At 37.0% G+C, this 22,347-nt stretch overlaps 3 protein-coding genes across 3 annotated transcripts; 1 reads left to right on the forward strand and 2 right to left on the reverse strand.

Annotated features, from left to right (window-relative positions):
* Positions 1–687: 687 nt before the first annotated feature.
* Positions 688–1,991, reverse strand: LOC128236258 (prolyl 4-hydroxylase subunit alpha-2-like). The gene has a single exon (XM_052951143.1). It carries the CDS (start codon positions 1,968–1,970, stop codon positions 825–827), a length of 1,146 nt encoding a protein of 381 aa, XP_052807103.1. The 5' UTR covers positions 1,971–1,991; the 3' UTR covers positions 688–824.
* A 1,143-nt stretch (positions 1,992–3,134) lies between these two features.
* Positions 3,135–5,117, forward strand: LOC128235655 (prolyl 4-hydroxylase subunit alpha-1-like). The gene is made up of 2 exons (XM_052950459.1): positions 3,135–3,555; positions 3,931–5,117. The coding sequence occupies exons 1-2, from the start codon at positions 3,135–3,137 to the stop codon at positions 5,115–5,117; spliced, it is 1,608 nt and encodes a 535-aa protein (XP_052806419.1).
* A 459-nt stretch (positions 5,118–5,576) lies between these two features.
* LOC128236253 (RNA-binding protein 42-like) lies at positions 5,577–14,898 on the reverse strand. Its single transcript, XM_052951136.1, has 10 exons — positions 14,762–14,898; positions 13,541–13,694; positions 12,281–12,380; positions 11,599–12,075; positions 10,505–10,734; positions 9,424–9,565; positions 8,693–8,784; positions 8,151–8,283; positions 7,166–7,360; positions 5,577–6,182 (listed from the first exon to the last, which is right to left on the reverse strand). The coding sequence occupies exons 1-10, from the start codon at positions 14,812–14,814 to the stop codon at positions 6,070–6,072; spliced, it is 1,689 nt and encodes a 562-aa protein (XP_052807096.1). The 5' UTR covers positions 14,815–14,898; the 3' UTR covers positions 5,577–6,069.
* Positions 14,899–22,347: the final 7,449 nt, after the last annotated feature.

Below are 22,347 nucleotides of genomic sequence, written 5' to 3' on the forward strand. Positions count from 1 at the left end.
TTAAATGGCCATTTCATGAGTAGTTATTCAAGTCACAAAATGGTCAATGTGATGGTCATGGTGAAAAGTCAAAGGGCAATTACTCTTAGTTGACAGTGTCAATGTCATCGCAAATTATGTCTTGACCATAACAATAAAACTCTCAATTAAATATTAAAAAAAAACCATAAAAAGCTTTTGAACGTGAAAGTTCGTTTCGCAGAGTCGTAACACAAAGTCCATAAATAGCCCTACTTTTTTGCAATTGATTACAATTCCAAGACCAATAAATTTCTGTTAAAAAGTACAAGGTCAACAAAAAAGTAGTGCACTAAGTCTCATTACGCTTGTCACTTCTACCAATTGTGAAATATTTTTAGGACAAACTGGACAATCGTAGTGCACTATATGACAGCCTCAAGGTCAATAAATCAGTAAGCTGGCAAAGTCAAGGTCAACGAACAGATGCCTTTCATTGATTTCCCTCGTGCTTGTCACTTCTACCAAATAGAGGTCCCGTGGATAACTGTTGTGGTAAGGAAACAAAAAAAAAATACCTTATAAGAATAAATATGATAAAAAGACCATCAGAGTGATTCCTATATGCCATATTTTATAGGTTCGTTTTGCAGCGGTATAATTATAATAATGAAGTTTGTCAGTCAAAGAAAGATCTATAATCCAACTCGCATTCTGCACTCGATTCAATGTCTGTTCCGTTTAGTTGTATGTTACTTATATATGTAATTAAATATATTATCTTATTTACCAAACGAATTTAAATCATTCGATGAACACACATGGTGTACATATATGACAAAACTATATATGTATGCAAGTGTTCGTCACTCATTTTCGTCTAACCCGCACGGTTTCGTAAATTCGTTCCCATATTTCTTGATATTCTGTATATAGATCCATTTGTCGCCTTGTATGACGGGACAAGCACCATGTATGCTGGCCCGCATGTTCCGGCCACTCCGGTATTGATTATCCCAGAACACTGCCGCCCCCTTAACCGGATGTAGTTTCAGGTTGATCCAAGGGAATACGGTATACCCGCCCACCACCTCGTTTAAGTACACAAGCATCGTCGCCATCCGATTGTTCTCTTCAATGCTTCCATTTTGAAAGAAATCCGAATGAAGATCGAAATACCCGCCAACCGGATAGTTTGCTATTCTCGTGTTTTCCGAGAATTTTGACTTCAGAACAAATCCGGAAATCGATTGAAGCCTGTTCCTAACTTTAGTCATGACAGGCATAGCGTCTTTGTCGTCTGTGAGGTCAGAAAGGTCCCCAGTCCTCTTGTCGCTGGAGTAAATGTTGCTCCCTTCGGAGAGAAAACTCCTCATCAGATCCGGTTTGCCCAAGTCTATAAACTGAGCTATCTCGGCATCGTACATCGCTTCGTGGTACATCGTTACCTTTGGTTTGGCGGAGTTAAGTTCTTCAACTTTCATTGGCCCTATCATCAACCAAGGGTTGTTATTGTGTTCGTATCGGCAACTTCGCATTCTGGTCACCGGTTCAACGTAATCTGGCTTGACGTCGGTCACAGATTTTCCTTGACAAAGTGCACAGAAGTATTTTCTCATTTTTTTGAATGGATCTGGCTTTGGACCACACTTCTTGAGCACCTGTCCACTGCAGTCGTTGTCGTCAGAGCGCTTTGGAACCGTGAGGTTCCGGTTCCTTTGTATCCAATGCCTCTCTTCCGCCATTGCTTGTATGGAACATGTACAATTTCTTTGCTTGTAACTCTCCCGGGTCATGTTTAACAAGGACACTTGTAACCTCGTAGCAAGGTCGCTCCGCCCCTCATCGAGACAACGGCGACTGGAGTACTCTGTCCACTCGGTAGCTAGCGGCGTTACGTCACCCAGGACATTTATCGAAATGACGATCTGGTGAAATATGAAGGCGACATCCGCGCACTCCTCTGTGGGGAGTGACCGAGAACCACGACCGACCATCAGGCCTGCAACCATGTCAGGAACTTTAAGGGCGAATATCAGATGCATTCGTAAGATCCCTGAAATGAACAATAGTGCATCCTGTGGTACATTACTTAATGTATAAGTATACAATATGATTTTAGATGCCAATTTGTAAAAGCTGCAAAATGCAATACAGGAAAACATATTTGCTGAAGTGGACCTTGTCTTAATATAGAACAACAATGGTGCTTAAAATCACGTAAACCTGACATAACTTATAAGATGTTATATTTATCACCTTTAACTATCTCGCTTAAATCCTCATATTTAGGCATTTTCTTCCTAAACTTCAGCAACTCATCCACATCAAATTCTTCTGTTAATTCAGCTACAACTTCCGGTAGCTCACTTCCAAGCGTAGCAAAATATCGCAAGGCCTTAGCGGGATGCTCGTGTGCGCTGACGTCATCCGAAGTCAAGTCGATATCAGTCTCAAAACCGGAAATGAATGATTGCAGAGCTTCCAAGGCAGCTGTCTGCTCCCGAATGTTATGTTCCAGTGACGTCAGAGGATCGCTCTTGAAAATAAAGTCGTAAAATTCCTGCTGTTCAACTGGAGACGTCCCTAGGTCTGCGGACGCATGGTCCATGAACATGAACGCAACCGTGTAAATAGCAAAATAAAATCTTTTGTAGCGAAATTTTATGTCCATTTTGTAAGTAAAGTTAGCAAATGTAAACATTATTGAATGAATACTACCATAATAACGATCGATTATTCGCCGCGGGGACTATATTTCGTTTTTAAGTTTTCTTTCCTCATTAACAAGCAAGCTGAATCAATACGCAATAAAAGTAAATATGAAAGTATAAGCAAATGTTTATAATCATGTCTTGTTTTTAAGTATTTTTATTCACATGCACCATAAGCGTACCTACCATAGAAGGAAAGAAACAGGGGGGGGGGGGGGGGGCACTATGGTCGTTTTTTGAAATATGAATTTAATTAAAACACGACAGAGCTATTTTCGATGAACATGTATAAAACTATATAAAATATATAGTTTCAGTTAAAGCAATTTATCGATTTTGCCAAAGGCGATATTAATTGAGTGTATATTTCATGACATATCAGCTTATTCCACTCGAAACATAAGCTAGTTTTGATATTTAGCTGCTTGATAGTGAGGGTCACTGTTGTTACACATAAACAGGATGACGCCTTTTACAAAAAGTGGATTCCTCATAATTCAGATATTGTTCATCGGACTTTTCATCAGTGCGTCCATATGTGTGGATCTCATCCACAACCCAGAGCGTCTTCAAGACGCCTTGGATCACGTGATAACGGCAAGCGTCCTCGAAGATCTTGACACCTACGTTCATGAGCAGGAGCGCTGGCTGGCAGTCGCGGGCGCCATAGTCAGGACCACCAATGAGACGATGACTTATACAGACGTCGTGCGTGTCAACTATCCGGAAGTGGCTTTGAGATATCTAAGCACTTTGGCGGATACGATTCCTTCCCTGGTTTCAAAAATGACGTCACTCTCGAAAAACGAATTTAAGGAGGATGCATTTTATAAATTTACAAATTACTTGCCTGGGCAAAGTGATCTGTCAGATTCAATCAAAGGTTAAACTTATTTTAAGTTTAGTTTATACTTCAACTTATTCAGCTATATACGTTGAAGCCAGCTATAAATTTATGGATATGATTCACTCTTTGGTACGTTCACTTTGTAACAACCAGTATTGCATGCGTTGCTTTTCTTTAGAAACGTGCCAATTGGGAGTTGGAACCCACGACTTCTTAGCTGCGAGAAGGCACCTCCATATACCATTAGGCCACTTCTGTCTAACTATAAAGAATAGTGTATGAATAATTTTTTCTCAAGTCAAAATCAATTTAGAAAAATAAAATAATTACAGCCAATTTGTTTGTGTCTGAAGACTGTTAAAAGCACAGACAAACACACCATGTAAACATCCATTGTTTCTTTAATTTCAGGTATCATCCGATTGGCTGACGTCTATCACTTGTCAGAGGTGGACATTGCAGCCGGAAGTATATACGGCCGGAAGTCATGCCCCCTCACACCCGAGGAATGCCTAGATATAGCGTATACGTTCGCAGATTTTGTTACAGAGAATAAAGACGTCGGAGATTGGATAGACATTGCCACAAACTGGTTGAACTTTGTCGCGAAAATGTATGACGGCAAAGGCCAGGCAAACGAAGCAAACTCTCTACGTACACGTTTAATACGGATGATAAGGCACATCTATAAACGCAGCAACTGCGAGTGTTCAAAACAGGATTTACGAGCGGACAGGATGTGGCAAAATGACTTTCCAAATATACCGTTACCGCCTAGGGAAAAAGACTGCAGTTTGGTGGTTCCTTACTCATGTAAAAGTCAGCTCGGTTCAATGACCTTATATCGAAAGGCGTATAACCAATTTTGTCGCGGTGAAGATATAACGAAACTAGACCCAACAGAATTTGTTGATCCTCCAACAAAAGGGAGATATTGTCGCCTCTTCCATAACAATGACCCTAGGCTTATTCTTATGCCGGCTAAACTTGAGGAACTCAATACGGACGATCCTTACGTAGCACTGTTCCATGATATATTGTCGGACAGTGAAATGGAACTTCTTAAAGATCTTGGACGCCCGCGGCTGGAGCGCGCGCACATTGCCGAGGGCAATCAAAGACAATCCAGTGATAAGCGTATCGGAGAAACAGGATATCTCAAAGACGACGAGCATTCTATACCGGAAGTGGCAAAAATTCGACAAAGATTTGAGGCAATTACTGGCTTGAATGTGAATTTGCGCGCTGCCGAGAACTTCCGGCTAACAAATTATGCCGCATCCGGTTACTTTTATCTTCACATGGACTTCCGCGAAAATAACACCTTAACACAAAACAACCGCCTTGCAACCCTCTTGCTGTATTTCAACGACGTGGACGGAGGAGAAACGGTCTTTCCTTTCATCAACCTAAAAGTTCAAGCGCGGCGCGGCACCGGCGTGCTATTTTATAATCTATACCGTAGCGGCAAGGCAAACATGAAGAGCGTGCACGGAAGCTGTCCGATCATTACCGGCTACAAGTGGTTGCTGACACAGTGGATCTCGCGCTACCATCAGGAATTCAAATATCCATGCTCAACACTTCCGAATGAATAACAACCAGATGTAGATAATAAAATTATAACATTACAAGAAATTACATTACAAGACGCCAGTTGATGTTTTTTTCCAAAAATACTTAAGCTAGCATGAAAACCAAGAGAGTCATACAATGTATAAAGAAGGGCTTCATCGCTCAAATGAGGACTCTATAATTGTGTGAGGTACATTTATTTTGCACAAGCTGAGGGGGGAGGGGGGAGCGCATATCCCAATTTCAACCTCATTTACGTCAGATGTGTAAAACCCATTGATTACAAAACTCTCACATGCATTGTTAAGATTTTCATTGCAGATGGTGGGGTGGGGGAGGGAGACTTCGCTTACTTACTGATAAAATGCATGGCCAGATAAATTGTTACCATGATACATACTCAATAATTCTCCATTGTATAAATTTTATGACATGTTGTCTTCTTATGCAGTAATAAAGGGAAAAAATAGGTTTTTGTCAGTCAACATTTATTTTGTTGTACACATTTTCATGTAAATTTAAGTACTATAACATGTATCACATTTGAATAGTACTTTTTACCATACATTTCCTAAACAAGTACATTATCAAAACAACAGTATTCTCTTGTTGAATCCCATGGCAAAGGCAGTTCCATTTTGACATAACAAACTTCACTGTGTGTCTGTTCATTCAAGTTCATTTTCACAAACAAAGGAGATAATATCCATTCCATTCCAAACTGCTAATAGATTCACACATTCACCAAGTAAAGGATAAGTTTCATATTATTGTATGGTATTTAGGCAACATTGGTCCTTTAATGACCTTCATGTAAAATAATTGTTCTGTTCTGTTCATACTGATGTTCTGTTCTATTTGATGTATCAGCTGAGTAGTTACTCAGAACCAATGAAACAATTATTCTTGGACCTCTTCTCTCTTCAAGGTAACTTTATACAATTGCTAGGGAATAACACTATATTTACGACACAATCATTTAAGGCCGAGCTTCTTCTTTTCTCTTTCCTTTTTCTTAACAACTTCAATATTTCTGTCTTTCCAGTTACTCTTACGTAACTTTATAGGTCGGTTCCCCACGTATTTGCCTGAAACAAAAAGAAGTTGTCACATTATTGATTAAACAATTGTTTGTGATATGACAGGGAAATTCTTTTAATATTTACAAAGGTAAATAATTTAAACATTTTGGGAGTGTAACCTTGTTAAACTTGTACTCAGCAAGGTCCATTCGGTAAGTGCTCCAATAAAAATGTTAGTCTTTTAAGGTTTTTGGAGCATAGTGCACAGACGTGCATTAGTGTATAGCACTGTCACACGGGACCCCCATTTAATGTCCCTCCCGGAAGATAATTAGTATTTTTTGTTGTTGGTGCGGCAGGGCTCCGCAACAAATGGTTTAATAAATACCAGATTCTATTAAATATTCCATAGCAGTACTACACATCTGTTCAATAGGTGTTGCAAACAATCATGATTATTTTAATATTTGTATTCCCTTGATTAAAGCACATCACTAATAATTTTTGTTACAGAAAAAATCTTATGAAAAATAATTTTCATTCAAAAAGATGCTCACATGAAGGATATATTTTATCTTCATGATACTTAAAATTTACCTCATTCCAAATCCCTTTAGACCATCTTTTATTGCGTAAAATAATTAATTCATGCAATTTTAAACAATATAAGTAAATATATGTTTATAAACTGTGTTTTGGGTAGACTATGGTGTGTTGATTGCTAGCACTTGAGCTCTTTAAGAATAGATATGCAACGGTATTTTAGCAGAGCCCTTCAAAGCTCCCCATGGACAGAATTTTGGTTCCACAAAGAGAGCCTATTTTGATTCATGTCCTTGCATAACTATCTGCACTTTAAATAAACTCTAAAACCCATGTGAACTCACATTTCCTACACTTTTTCTGTTGGTCAACGTATTTTATTTTTAACCAAAAATGACACAGGCCGTTAGGTAAGGAGGGTTTTTACATGTTACTCTAGAATAGCACTCTGCACCTACAGAACTCACCCCTAGAATATTGAATACAAACTGAAACAAACCACCCACCATTCATTTCCCTCATTGCTCTCACGTAGTCATTTGGGTCTCTGAAGCTCACAAAGCCGTAACCCTTTGTCTTATTGGAGCGTTTATCGCGCACGACCTTCGCTCTAACAAATGAAGGGTACTTGTTAAATGCCCGGGCTAGAACCTCGTCAGATACCTCATTACCAAGGTCACCACAGAATAGTCGGAAGTCGTCTGGAATAGAGACACTGTGAAAGTTAAATGCTTCATCCAAGTAGATTTTGTAAAAGAAACCATTACATTCTTTCTACCATGGGCCAAGGCCATTAAAGATGCACTCTTGCTCCCAAATAAGATTTACCACAAATAAAACAACTGGTTTGATATACTTAAAAGGATAAACAAATGTCGTAAATAATGGTTCCTATGAAGGGTACCAAGTTAAATTTGGAAGAAAGGTGCAGACAACATGGTATTCCTACGTTATGAGCCTAAAGTATATCACAGTAAATCTTTTAGCATTCACCAATCATTTAATATTTTTGCGTTTTCAGCTATTAAATACACGGTTACAATCTTGTTATCAGTAATTTATATATTCCATAAATGCATTATTTAGTAAGTAGTTTAAGGTGTACCACTCAAAATTTATGTTGTTATACATGTGTATGTATTGATTTTGAATAAGAGTATCACTTTAAGCAAGTTTTTTTTAAACTAAAATCATGGTCAATTTTACATGAATTTCGGCAGCAATACACAAATACATGTACCGTACATGGATGTACACCTTGAACAAAAAAATAAATCTTATGAAACAGAATCCTCCAAGTAAGAGAACAGATCAATGACCAGAATTGATTTCATTGACTCTGAGCTTCATGTAACATTTAATCTGTACTTAGGGCTTTTTCTGCCCATTTTGGAAAAAAACCCTGCAAAACTTTGTTTGTTTTCATTAAGAAATGAACACACTAGAAATGAAGAATTTAAAAAAACACTGATAAAATCCCTAGTCCCATACCTGTGTCCCATTCCGCCAGTGATACGTCCTCCCATGTCGTGCCTGCTGCCATGCGGACAAACTTCTTCTTTTTCTTCTCCTTTTTTTCTTTCTGTGGATGACTCGCCCCAGCGTCCAGCTCCATATCGGCAACCTGCACAGACAAATATGAGGTTTGTGGAATGTCGGCAGAATGTATACAGTGACAGTCACTGGCAAAAACAAATCTTTTACTAATTCAAAGTAACGTCTTTGGACCATATTCAATCTTATTCCAAACAAAATGGAGGGGGGGGGGGGGGGGGGGATTTTCACTGGGCTGGCCGAAACACTGATGTTTCAGAACAAATCACTGAGGCATGTGAATAGAAATGATATTGAATATGGTCCCTGAAAAGCATTTTTGATGTGTGGGGATATTATCAGCATATTGCCTTTAGAATTCAGCTTCAGATTCAAAACAATAAAATTATTGATTTGAACTATCCAGATATATACAGTCTTTTTAGCAATCTCAGTGCAAAATTTGGCTAACAATGGTAACTGCATCGAAGCCCATGTACCTGAGTGTTGTCCACTGGCTGTGGCATGGTGATAGTGTAAGACTTGAGACTGTTGGGAAGTTTGGGACCTGAGGGCTCACCCTTGGAGTCACCTGAAAAATAAATAAGTACTCCTGTATGTTGCTCAGTTTCCTTGCAAAGGCAGTTTTTGGTGATATAAATCTCAATCAATTTCTGAGTCAATACCACATAAAACACTTCCCCCTTTTTCAATATCAACTCATTTTACCACATAAAATCATAGCATGATACAATATCTTACATGGTTTTTCTCTTTTAATAAAAGCATAGATTCTCATACTGTATCTTGATAAAATGATTTGTATAACATTCTACAGGAAAACAAATCTGGTGCCAGAAATGTACAAGGGCGAAAGGAAAAGGCCATTGACTGAAATGGTGGGAAGCATCAAAATCAGCCTGGCTACGTCCCATGACTGTGCTGTGAATAATCTAATGGAAATGCTGAAAAGTTCTTGATTGGTCTATAAAGGAAGCAGTGTTTTTTGTTAAACCCATCCCTTGTTTTCCAGTCCACGAAATTAAGAAAAAAGCACTAACCAAAATTTCAATATTCTTATATAAATGAAAAGGAAGGACAATAATTAATGCCATGGAACACTGGGGGGAGCGTACCATACGAAATAAAGATAATGCAAACATTCTCCAGGTATAATTCATACATGGATGATTATTATCTAAAACCTGCATTAAAATGCTCTGCTACCCACCTTTGCCATCCCCTGATGTGCCATCACCTTGTCCTTCCTCCCCATCAACATGCTTTTTCTTCCTCTTCTTCCCCTTTTTATCGCGCTGTACGGTGATCATCGGAGCCGATGCATAGATCACCTTTGGCTTATCTTCTTCCACCTTAAGATGTGTAAGGATAGTTTATATTAATTTATTTTCACTTCAATGTGAAGACAGGTTAAAACTCATAAAAAAAGCACTGGAGCATATACTTTTATTTCCTGGGAAGAAAGTAGAAACCAGTACTGGTGTCCCTGTTGAGAGGCCAGGATATTCTTCCCTTTGAGGGGCTAACAGCGGCAACCTCTTAGCAGAAACAAACACATATACTACAAAATCACTCTCACGGTCATCGAAATCAGACTTTTGGATGAACAAGTCCAAATTCTTATACTATTGCTTGGAGTTTTTTAACAAGCCCTGCTATATAAAATCTAGAATTTTAGCAAGGCCGGATGACATTTTACCAGTGCTACTGCAGCTTGTGGGCTTGTGATAATTTCGACTTCTGCCTCAACAACCATTCTTCAGTGTCAGGTTGATATTATCCAAGTAAAGGGAAATAATCCAATTTATAAAATTATACACTGGATTTACTGCACTGACCAGTTAACATTGATACGATATTCAAATTTTTACCATGATCTTGACTTAAACTAATAATTCCTGCTGCAAATACATTTTCAACCAGCAATGATAAAGAAATGTTTGTAACAATTCGAAAAAAAGTGTTTCATTAGGAATCATGGCTTCATCAACAAGCAATTCTAAAACAACTGTGTTATCTCCCTTTACTTGTAAACAAGTATTGAAAATCGCATCAGTTACAGAAATGCAAATAAATCTCCATCTGGTCTACTGAAATAAGTGCCATTTTCCAGTTAATTGATAAACTCTGACAAAGTTAACAGCGAAAAACACACACATTCCTCAGATTAATAATTGTTCCAAAAATTAAACTTAAAGTTGTCTGAAAAAACACTGCAAAATCAATTACTTAACTGAAGAATTACAATTGGTACTTAATTAATAATAACCATCATCAACAGTAAAACCCACCTTCTCCATAACCTTGGCAGCCTGAGTATGAGCCTCGCCCGTGCTGACCCCATACATGTTGTCCCCAGGGGGTCCTGGTGGGCCTCCCCCCATGGGTCGTGGCCCCTGCATGAACCCTGGCCTAGGACCTGGACCCCCAGGCCCTCCCATAGGTGGCCCCGGCATCCTCATTGGTCCACCTGGTCCGGGACCTCCCGGACCACCCATCCCTCCCATACCATGATGGGGACCTACAAGAAATGTGTTTTTACAGCAAAATGCAAACTACAACACTGAAACAGGGTTTGACACTAAAGAGAGCCTGAGACTCCTAAATTTAGACCCAATCTCATCCTACATTTTTGGTGGATATAAGTCCAACAGACTCTTACTTTATTTCATGCTGATTATTCATCAACAACAATACTTAAATCATTACTCGATATATATTTAAGAGCCATGCCATAAATGATACCGAATGTGACGTTACTGATTTTTCTTCCAAGCACTTTATGCAGTGAAACAGGCTTAAATGAGAGCTCTAAAATTATATTTTTTATGAAATCACTGTCACGACTGGGAGATTATCTGGATATAATCCACTGTTATTTTTGGGTAAACAACCAAAAATAACCTGAAATAAAATAACTTAACTTTTTATTAAAGTAATTAAATTAATTAAGATATAACACTAAAGTAATTTAATTTTGTGACTGAGATATTAAAATTGGCTCCAGGCCAAGAGGAGGTTGTCTCTGATTGGCCTAGAAATGGTAGTCTCTGATTGGTCAATAGATGGTAGTCTCTGATTGGCCAAGAGATGGTAGTCTCTGATTGGCCAAGATATGGTAGTCTCTGATTGGCAAAGAGATGTGAGTCTCTGATTGGCCAAGAGATGGTAGTCTCTGATTCAAGAATACCCATTTTTACTATATGTTCTTCCAAGGTTACTTTTGATTCAACAGAATAGTTGTGTTTGCGTCTAGCTGCAAACAAATGCAGCATGCATACTGATTGTTAACTGTCTCTAAACTGGAAGTATCTAGATACATATTTATTAATGATGAATTTGTATAAAATTAAGCAACAAAACACATTCAATAAATCATACATACCAGGTGGGTATCCTCCAGGCCCGGACTGGTGACCCGGATATCCTCCAGGCCCGGCCTGGGGTCCTGGATATCCTCCTGGGCCGGACTGGTGACCCGGGAATCCTCCAGGCCCAGGATGGTGACCTGGTGGTCCATGGGGTCCTGGTCCCTGCATTGGACCTGGGCCTGGACCCATATGGGGACCGGGGTAGGGTGGTCTGGCATGAGGGGGTGGGGGAGGTGGCCTCATTCTTGGAGGTCCTGGTGGTCCACTGTGGGGCCCTTGTCCACCTGGTCCAGGTCCCTGAGGTCTGCTAGGGGGTCCCTGTGGTCTGTTTGGAGGTGGTGGAGGAGGGGCACGGTGTCGTAACTGTGGGGGCACAAATGAAGGGGTGGAAGAGGGAGTGGAAGAAAGCATGGGTGGTGGGGGAGGTGGTGGCAGAAATGAGAGGCTAGGATCAAGTGCTGGCTTTTGAGTTGGTGGCTCATTTCGATCCCCTGAAAAAAGAGATCATTCCTTAATGTTATCAGTTCTGACAATTGTTAATTCAAATCAAGAAAATAAATTGATACAGCAAAAAGCACTTATATAATATATTTCACTTTTATTTGTTAAATGCACAGACACAATACTGAAAATTGAGGTAATAAATCTTCTAGAAACATTTGATTTCCCAGTTAGGGAATAATTCTTGATTATTACCCGAGCTGTATGCCTCCCCTTCATCGTCATCATCACTACTTTCTTGGCTGTGTTGTTGACTCTCTGATGCTGCCCGCAAAGCCTTCAACTGACTGGAGACCTGCAACAAATTAATTCATTTATTAGAAATGTGAAAACAAAAGATAATTTCATATTTCCCTTAGTAAGTTAAAGCTGCACTCTCAAAGTTATACTGTTTTTACAACCTTTTTATTTTTTGTCTTGGAAAGAGCAAATTTTTGCGTAAATATCTGCAAACCAATGATAAAAGATTGCTGACAAAAGATCAGATCGCAGATATTCATATTTCCGATCGAAAATTAATGTTTAATGGCTTACACCGTTACTAACGGTTTTTGAAAAATGCATATAACACCAATTTATTATTAGGTTATTATACTTCTCAGAGATACTGTGTCCATTCACATTCTCACCTAATTAGATAATGAACGGACTAAGGCTTCTAAAGTAATTGATCGGACAACTACTGGGTAGTTTTTTTTCTTTTTTGTTACCTAGGTTTTTTTCTTATTGGATGGTATTCCATTTAATGCATTGGTTTTAGTATTAGTATCATATTCAGTCGTAACATTTACATCATAAGAAGTATAGTTTTTCTTCATGAAGTGTATTGTTATACAAATTTGTGATTTTATTTAACAAAATGTACATATTAATCTATCCAATACCGTTTTTGAAATATTTTCATGTCAAACTGCAGATCAAGCTGTAGGTGCGAAAAAATTTATGACGGTTTGCGGCATGTCACTAAATTACCAAGCATGTCATGCGAATAATAAAAGTTGTTTACCGGTATGATTTTTATTAAAGAGATATTTACTACTCAAGCTCTGGACTTATTGTTTATGTATAAACATGGAGATCTTAATTGATTCGATGGCATTCAAATGGGTCCTGAAAAAATAACTTTAAAATATCAGATGTTGGTTGACCAATTCAGAGAAGAACCCAGGGTAAAATGATTGTTCTATATCTGTGATTGTGTCAACACAAATAATTCATTGTTTTTATTTTCAATAATAAGTTTGCTGTTTTCATGATGGCAATAATAAGACTGATTCAATTGCATATGTAAACATTAGACATAATTCGGACTCAAATGTGATATGTTTTTGTATTTTGGATGTGTCCAATGTTTGTTATCTCAAAAAATTTCCCTAGGTCCCGATAACTTTGACATATTGAGTTTGGACTATATATTATTATGTGGCCATGTCTGGTTGCTAGGTTTATATGTACCTCTTGCTGGCGCTGTTTGCGTTCACTATCGGACATGTTTGTCTGTGCCCTGAGCATTTTCAGCTGGGAGGAGACTTGGTTGTAGGTGTTAGATCCTATCACAACACGTGGCAGATCACTGGCGGATGGCTCAGACAAAATCTCAGCTTCAAACCTGTCAATTAAAATTTCAAAATAAGAGGTTGAAATAAAGTTAATAGTAATAACAATGTTTGTCCAACTGAATTAATATTGTGATTTAAAACTGCACAACCAAGAATCTATCATCATCTTAAAGAGTTTTTATATCTTCAATAGTACAGGGACTAAGAGGTAATGTTAAAGAAATTAGTATTAGGTTGGAAACATTATTGCTGACAAGGACTATTAAGCATGTAATTGCTTTAAGTAATATTAAAAGTAAGCTGTAGGATTGATGCAGATCTCAAACCCATATCCCCCAAACTGCACTTTACAGACACTATAGAGGGGACTATTTAAATGATAACAGTCTTCATGAAACTTTCAAGTTCCAACTCAAAATATTTAAAAGTTCTAAGCATCATCAGATGTAAAATTTCCAATTATTTTAGTTATTTACATGTATTACTGTTAAATTACCACAACTAGTTGTAAGGAAAATATAGACCAGATTCTTTGAGACTAAGTTGGTCTCAGAATGGAGCCATTCCTTGATCTCTACATAAGGGCCCATGAACTTTCATTAACTTTAAGATTGATGAGTAATGAACATGATGTTTTTCCTGAAAGTGGTTTAATTTTTCTTGGACATACTCTTCTTTGGGACAGTTGAGAAAAAAACAACCTGAATAACAGTGTTCAGACAAATTTGCATCCTTGTGCTATTAGCAGGGTAAAGTTTTAAATGGAGCATCAAAATACCCAAAAGTAATTGCCACTAGTGAAATTGTTTACGGAAGTTTGCTAGAGAGTAGTTACACTTGTTACAGCATATTCGGATCACGTCTCAAGAAATCCTGCCTCTTTGAAAAATAGCGATAATGTATTTTTGCTGATGATTTTGAAAGAAGATTTCAATCCGTCATTGGGCTTGTCATGCCTTTTCGGACGTTGACAAGTTTAGACGGCAGTTTACTTATGTCCAACGTAATTTCTTGAAATGTGAAAACAAGTGATATTTCTCTTGTCCAACAACCGGTCTGATTCTGAATCGAAAAAGAAATTTTCGACGATTTTGATTGTAAAACAGTAGAGGAGTACCTATCCATCTCCGCCTCCATTTCTATCAGTCGTTGCTGACTGATTCCAGCCATTGTTGAACGCAGACAAGACAGTGATTATCTGTAAAATGGGTAAAAATTGCTAAAATACTTTTACAATACGTCTTGCTCACGAAACGCTTTGAGGATATTTCATGGCATCAAAATCGCAAGCGGCTACACACAACTAATATGTCAACTGTCAAATAGACAAGAGTATTACCCCTTGTCATTGACTTCTTGATAAAGATCATTGTAAACTTACTATCGTTTAGCGTTACTGTAGCTTAAAAAAATGGGGAAAAAAATGCACCTCTTTGTGTTATTAAATTAGTATCGTTCACTGACCTGAAACAGTGTGAAATAAACCGATCTAAGAGTGAAACTTATTTAGTGTCCTACAAAAGGAAAACATGTTTTATGCATTTAATATACAGTGCACAATAAATGGGTGGCTCAATGTTATCAATCTTATAGTCGGTTCAAAATCATACATAAGCTAGCTTATGTTGTGTTGTAATGCTGTTTTGCTGACCTTAAATAAATCTTATTTTATTTGATCAGATAACAAAATTATATAATAAATAAAAAGCGAAGCTGAAGGTCCAGGGTGGGGTTGGGGGTTGGGTACGAATATACAAATTAACCGGTGGTGTCTATGAAACCGGGATGCATTTTGTTCATTCCAGGTCGGAGGATTTCGATGCATTAAAAAACCGGTCTTGAAAGTTGTATAGTCGATCTTGGACTCGGCATGATCGCGTGTAAAAAAGGTTGCGGAAGGCCGGATCTTTTCAGAGGCACCTAGATGCGTTCTTCTTTTGACAATAGACCTGGGATCTTTATTTCAAATTTTACTAACCGTTAAAAACTGACCCCAGTACTGATTTAAATTTAACATGACCAATTTTTAACAGCTATTTTGATCATAATGAATTTAAATGCTTAACTTTAATTTTTAAAGTTTGAAAAATGACCTTTGAGCTTGGGGTCAATTTTAAATTTAATATAACCCCGGATCCAGGAGTTGGCATAAGAGAGGGAGTAACCTAGGGATGCAAGATTTTAAATGCGGCCCCTTGCTCAGAACCGTAGCGTCCCGGCTCCCCCCCGTCAAACCGCTGATGAAACTTGATCATGGTGTAGGTGGCCATGATCATGAGTACTCTTGACAGCTACATGTAGTAGGTATTTGGAGTGGGAGTTAATTTTATGCACCGGTAAATCAAAGTCAAGGTGCTAATGTACATGAACTGTATCAAACGGTCACGCTCTCATGACTCTTACTGACAGCGGCTAATGCAAGAAGGGAACAAAAAATAGCTATAAAAATAATGACTATATAACAATTAAACTGCAATTGAGTATATGACATATTTCCTAAACATGCTACTTTGGGTCATGTTAAATGCAAGTAACGGAACCATAACACATACAAATGGGAAGTTTTTGGAGTTTTGTTAAACCTCATTTAAATGACGAACCAAAATCGAGAATGCATAATACGTTCTTACTTCAGGACGACCATACACATATATTTTTTCATATTCGTACCATGTCTGAGGGTACTTCCTTTTTTGACAGTTCAATCACTCCCATATCGGAACGGTAATAAGCAGGCGGAGCTTAACCATTCAATAACTATTATGCCATGTTTGAGAGTGTCTCGTTTGTTTTTGTCTGTTCATTAACTCCCATTTCGGAACGGCAACAAGAAGGCGGAGCTTAACCATTCAATAACTAGTATGCCATCTTTGAGAGTGTTTCCTATGTTTTCGCCAATACATTAACTCCCATATCGGAACGGTAACAAGTAGGCGGAGCTTAACCATTCAATAACTATTATGCCATCTTTGAGAGTGTTTTCTATGTTTTCGTCTACATTAACTCCGATATCGGAACGGTAACATGTAGGCGGAGCTTAACCATTCGATAACGATTATGCCATGTTTGATAGTGTTTCGTCTGTTTTTGTCTATTCATTAACTCTCATGTCGGAACGGTAACAAGAAGGCGGACCTTAACCGTTCAATAACTAGCATGCGGATAAATTATTACCAGATTCTTAAATCGCACGCTTGATATTGAACATTGCACTACACAACATCATACGCAACAGATACGTCATCCGCTACCCTCGTGGTTAAAAGTATACTGTCTCGGTGAACCGCCCGGGTATAATTTCAATAATTCGGGTTGTGAAATGACTTTTATGACTTACATACTAGATGGGTTTTTTTTATTCACGTATAATTTATATATTTATCCATGTTATGCTCATATCTTTAAACACATGTTAACTGCATATATATGCGTTTAATTTAAAAAAAAAATGTTCATATTTTTATATTATTATCTCACTTGGTCAAACAAAATAACCGGTGTATGTCTAAAATGTATGCAGAGAAATAATATAAATTATAAACACTAACGTTGGTAAATTGTACAAACCCGTTACAAAAAAACCTGCACGGAAGTATGTGAATCAGACGTATCGATAATTACAGTGAAAAGCGTCTGTCAGATATTGACAGATCGATGTTATTAAACGGAGGTTACAGATAGCGTCATAACCCCGGCTGTATTGACACTAAATCGAAAACCTTCACATGTTTACACATTCGTTGCAACTATTTGGTTGCATAATCTCGAAAGCGTTTCATAAATTAAAATTAAATTACAATACATGTAAAGTTGCGTATTCTTTGGATACATGTTAAGTGACACATGAAGTGGTTTTAAGAATAAGTGAATCTAAGTTTGCATAATAGTGAATGCACAGCGCGGGACGGAATATAGACATCGATGGTAATCTTATATTTCTTTACATTTTTATTTTTCGAATTTCATATTTAAGATTTTATCATGCACCCTTTTAATTCTCGACTCCATTTTGTCGCATTTATTTCGGGCGTGACTGAACAAAGTTGAAATACTTATTAATGAACATTTATTTGCGTTTCACACGAGCTTCATATAAAGAGTTTTATAACATCATGAAATAAGTTGGCATGATCTTAATGCTCCCATTTTTGAATGAAAGGAAGAGACAGTTCAAAAGTTGCTGTTTTTTTCGTTGATTTCTTTCCATCAAATATGTTCCTTATTCCATATAAACACAGTATTTTTTTTACCATATCAAACTTCTTGAAATACATTTACGTGCATGGCAGTGGGTTTTTCCCTATTTTTGAAGTACGCCTTTTTAGCGACAATTTCGATATTTGGACTGAATTTGGAAAATCCAATTTTCCATGAAATTCGTAATAAATGCTGTAAGTAATATATAGAGAGAGTAAAAGTCTGCGATAAGGTTTGCTCCTTTCGATTCTGCCATACATTTTCTTTTTATTACAAACTATTTTTCTATCTCAGAAAAGGAATATTAATGATATATATTATCGAAAAGTGACACGCTTATTTAAAATCAATACTTACACATGTATAGCAAACATAAATGTGGAGTGATTAACCTTTAACTATTAACTAAAAATGTATTAATGGAAAATAATAATTACTGATAACAAAATTGTAACCGTGTATTTAATAGCTGAAAACGCACAAATATTAAATGACAGTGGGGTCCTAAAAGATTTACAGTGATCAACTCTCGTCTCATAAGGTAAAAATACCGTGTTTTCTGCAAGTTTCTTTCGAATTAAACACAGTATTTTTCGTAAGAACCATAGTTTTCGATATTTATTCATCCGTTTCGGTAAATTAAAAATTGAATTAATTGTGGTACTGCCTCTGTGTGAGTGCATCTTTAAGGCAGCCGATGTACAGATTATCTTGTACATTTATTGAGGCATTTGTGATAATGTTAGATGTTGATGCCTTGTTAACACATTTAATTCTTGTATCATTTGAATTTGTATTTTGCTTACCGATAACTGTTATCACAAATAAATGACCATTATATTTATTCAGTATTTCAACCGAAATCGGACGTGAAATGACTAATTGTGCAATGTTTCAAAGCAGAACATGGGTGACAGTAATACAATTTCTCGGTATATCGTTAACATATCCGTCTACTACACGTCAAACTCGATGAAATTTTACCAAAATAAAAAGTGGTCACCAGACACCCAAAGTCACATTATTGTACGCCGGACACCCAAAGTCACATTATTGTACGCCGGACACCCAAAGTCACATTATTGTACGCCGGACACCCAAAGTCACATTATTGTACGCCGGACACCTTAAAGCTGCACTCTTATAGACCGACAAGTTTGACGTTATTTAAATTAAGCCATTTTAAATTGCTAACAAAAGTATATATCTCAGTTGTTTGAAAAACTGCCGAAAGTTTCATACTTCTTAAAGCGTAAGTAACGCTTTTAGCCATAAATCATCCATTTTCGAACATAAATAATAAAAAAAACTGAGATCTGATCTTTTGTCAGCAGTCTTGTATAACTGGTGTCCAGATATGGAGGCAGAAATTGTCTCATTCGAAGACCAAAAATAAAGTATCAAAACGGTCAATCTGTGAGGGTGCAGCTTTAATACATTTGAACTGAATTGTGAGTATACCAAAAAGAAATTACATGAGAGGAAATGGATATTTTTTATTACGAGCAGCCAAGGTTAGCAGTGTCTCGGTTTGTTTTCGTCACATCATAACATCCCTGGTCAATGCATACAAGTAGGTCCAGTTTATTGTAATTGTCGATCATGTTCTATTATGATTTTATTGCAGAGGGACACTATGTGTTAGTATTAAACGTATTCGTCGGGCAGCCAATGACCATTTTATGGTCAATAAATGTTATTTTGGTGTGGACTTTATATTTGAAGGTCATTTTTATATCGCTATACATTTGTTATACAGACGGAAAGGTATTGCAACTATTTAAAGAAAAGGAGAGGAAAAAAACTTTAAATAATAAAAACAATAATGCAAATATAATGTATACAGGTGAGTTCCAAAAAAGAGACGCTTAAAATTTGACGCATAAACTATATTGTCTTGGAAAAATGGATAGTGGATATCTCTCTATATAGGGCATGAAACAAGAGTGAATGGTTGAACTTCTTCAATACCTGACCCTCAGAGCAAAACCATTCTGTTGGTTTTGTCCTAGTATATATGCATTTTTATATCTGCTCATATGGAACAGCCCCCACACATACTACATAATACATATATACAAAATAAATCACTCTGCGGCGCTGCGTTCAAGTTTGCACCAAATAAACCACTTTTGCAATAATATTTGCAGATATTGTCTTGATTGGAAGTTACAGTTAAGTTGAGTTAGACCCGCCGTGTGACTTAGTACCTTGACCTTGGCCAATACATAAACAAAATTTTGTCAATGTGACTCTCAAGTGATACCTTATCCGTGTATAGCATATATTCAGAAAAGGCGTTAACGCATGGTATACATACTGTTTGGAACTTATGAAAGATAGCTGATTTCAAAGCACGGTTTGTTCTGCGCCATTTCGTCCCAAATGTATGTCACTCACTTGACTGAGTGCTTTGAAGAACCTAATAATAAACTTTAAACTTACTGCTGATAGTTGCCTGAAAGCCTAGAGTGTTTAGTATATATATTTAAACCAACAAAACTTCGCTGTAAGTCAATCAATTTATTGCTGTTTAGTTCGTGTGATTACGAAACTAAGCCGACGTTTAACTGCTACCGATCCCAACTCTGTCAATACCTTTATGTATAAGATTATAGGAAGTCCACTAGTCTACATCCTAAAGCTGGGAGTGAATTGGAAATATGTGATTTATATTCGCTATAACGTGAGTAGTTTTTTTCCTTTAGTAATTTTACAGCGTACCAAAGCATTATTTTAATTAAAAAAAGATCTCATACGCGAAAGGAATTTTCATCAATTTGCGAAAAAAAGGTAAATTCTATTAAATAGTTCTTGCAGACGACTTAGAAACCAATGCCGATATTGGAATGTCATTTTATCTTCTCCATTATTATCACTATCGTCATTATCATCATCATCATCATCATCATCATCATCATCATCATCATCATCATCATCATCATCATCATCATCATCATCATTGTCATCTTCATCATCGTCATCGTCATCATCATAATCATCATCACCACCACCAGCATCATCATCGTCATCGTCATCATCATAATCATCATCACCACCACCACCTACATCATCATCATAACCATCGTCGTCGTCGTCGTCATAATTATCATCATTACCATCATCGTCGTCGTCGTCGAAAGCGAAACACAATAATATTGGGAAAATATGAAAATATTTTATTAAGTAGCTGAATATTGTTTCAACTGCTTTCAATTTGAATAAGACTTTATTTTGTACTTAATATATCATCATCATCATTATCATGATCATCATCATGATCCTCCTCCTCCTCCTCACTTGCAAATGGAATAAGACTGCTTTAGGACATGTTGGCATTAGTCGACATAGTTTGAACACAGTGATTCCTTTTACGTAAAGAAAGCTATTATCTTGAGCTTGGATTAAAGTATAATCTGTTTAATAATAATTGTTGTATTGCCACTGAATAATTTTATTGTTGAATATCAAAATATATTATTTCTTTAAGATTTAAGTAAGGCGTTCAAAAGTTCACAGCTGATTTAAGACAAGCACTTTTTGTTTTGCAGATCAAGTTTGTTATATTAATATTTGAACACTTCTGATACGGCAAAGTGTGGATTAGGGAAACTTTTCAATAAATACTGAACGAAATAGATTTAAAACGGAAAACTAGCAAACATTCCCACACATATTATATATCAACTAATCATGCGAATCCTGGTACAATGCTAACCTTTTAACACTGTTTTCCGTGTGTCCGTGGTTGGCGCTAATAGACCATACTCTACACTTAGTTGCACAAGAAAGCGTGCACGATTTTATATATTCGGCCAGTCTAGAGTACTTAACGAACCGTAAAAGGGAACAGCTTCGTTACGTTAGTGTTTGATTTAGTGTAAGATCGTAATATATTTCACCGAATAAGCACTACAAGTTATACTTCACGAGGGACATAGCTTCGAGTGAAATATTAACTTTGGGTGTTCATGAGGTGAAATATGTATTGCGATCTTACACTGAAATGAACAATTTTTCTTTTTTATTGTATGCAAGTCGAGTCAATATCTAGTTATTGTCGGATATGACATAACTTATAATCATGAGCTATGTTTAGCTTTTTATCGACAGCCGTTTAAGGACATAAAATGGCAGTGTATTACGCTCTTTTCCAGGAATGGAATTTATTACGTTCATGATTACGTCGTGTGACGTCACAGTCGGCCCATGCGCGGCCTTATCGTCGCTTACATTAACATCAGGGGTGATCATACTCGATATTCAACGAAAGCCATCCTAAAAATGACGCTGATAATGTCTCATTTTTCCAATTATTAAAGCAGTTTTCAAATTTCTTTTTTAACCCGATCTACCATTTTTGGCCAAAATATAACTTAAAATATTCAATAATTTCAAAATATAAATGCAAACGAAATTGAGCAGAAACTGATCTAAAGTTTGATAGCAAACGTCATTGTATTTGTGTTTTAAATAAAACATAAAAACGTAAGTGCACACTTTTCT

Source organism: Mya arenaria, chromosome 5 (genome assembly GCF_026914265.1).
Source record: "Mya arenaria isolate MELC-2E11 chromosome 5, ASM2691426v1".
Taxonomy (NCBI): Eukaryota; Metazoa; Mollusca; class Bivalvia; order Myida; family Myidae; genus Mya; species Mya arenaria.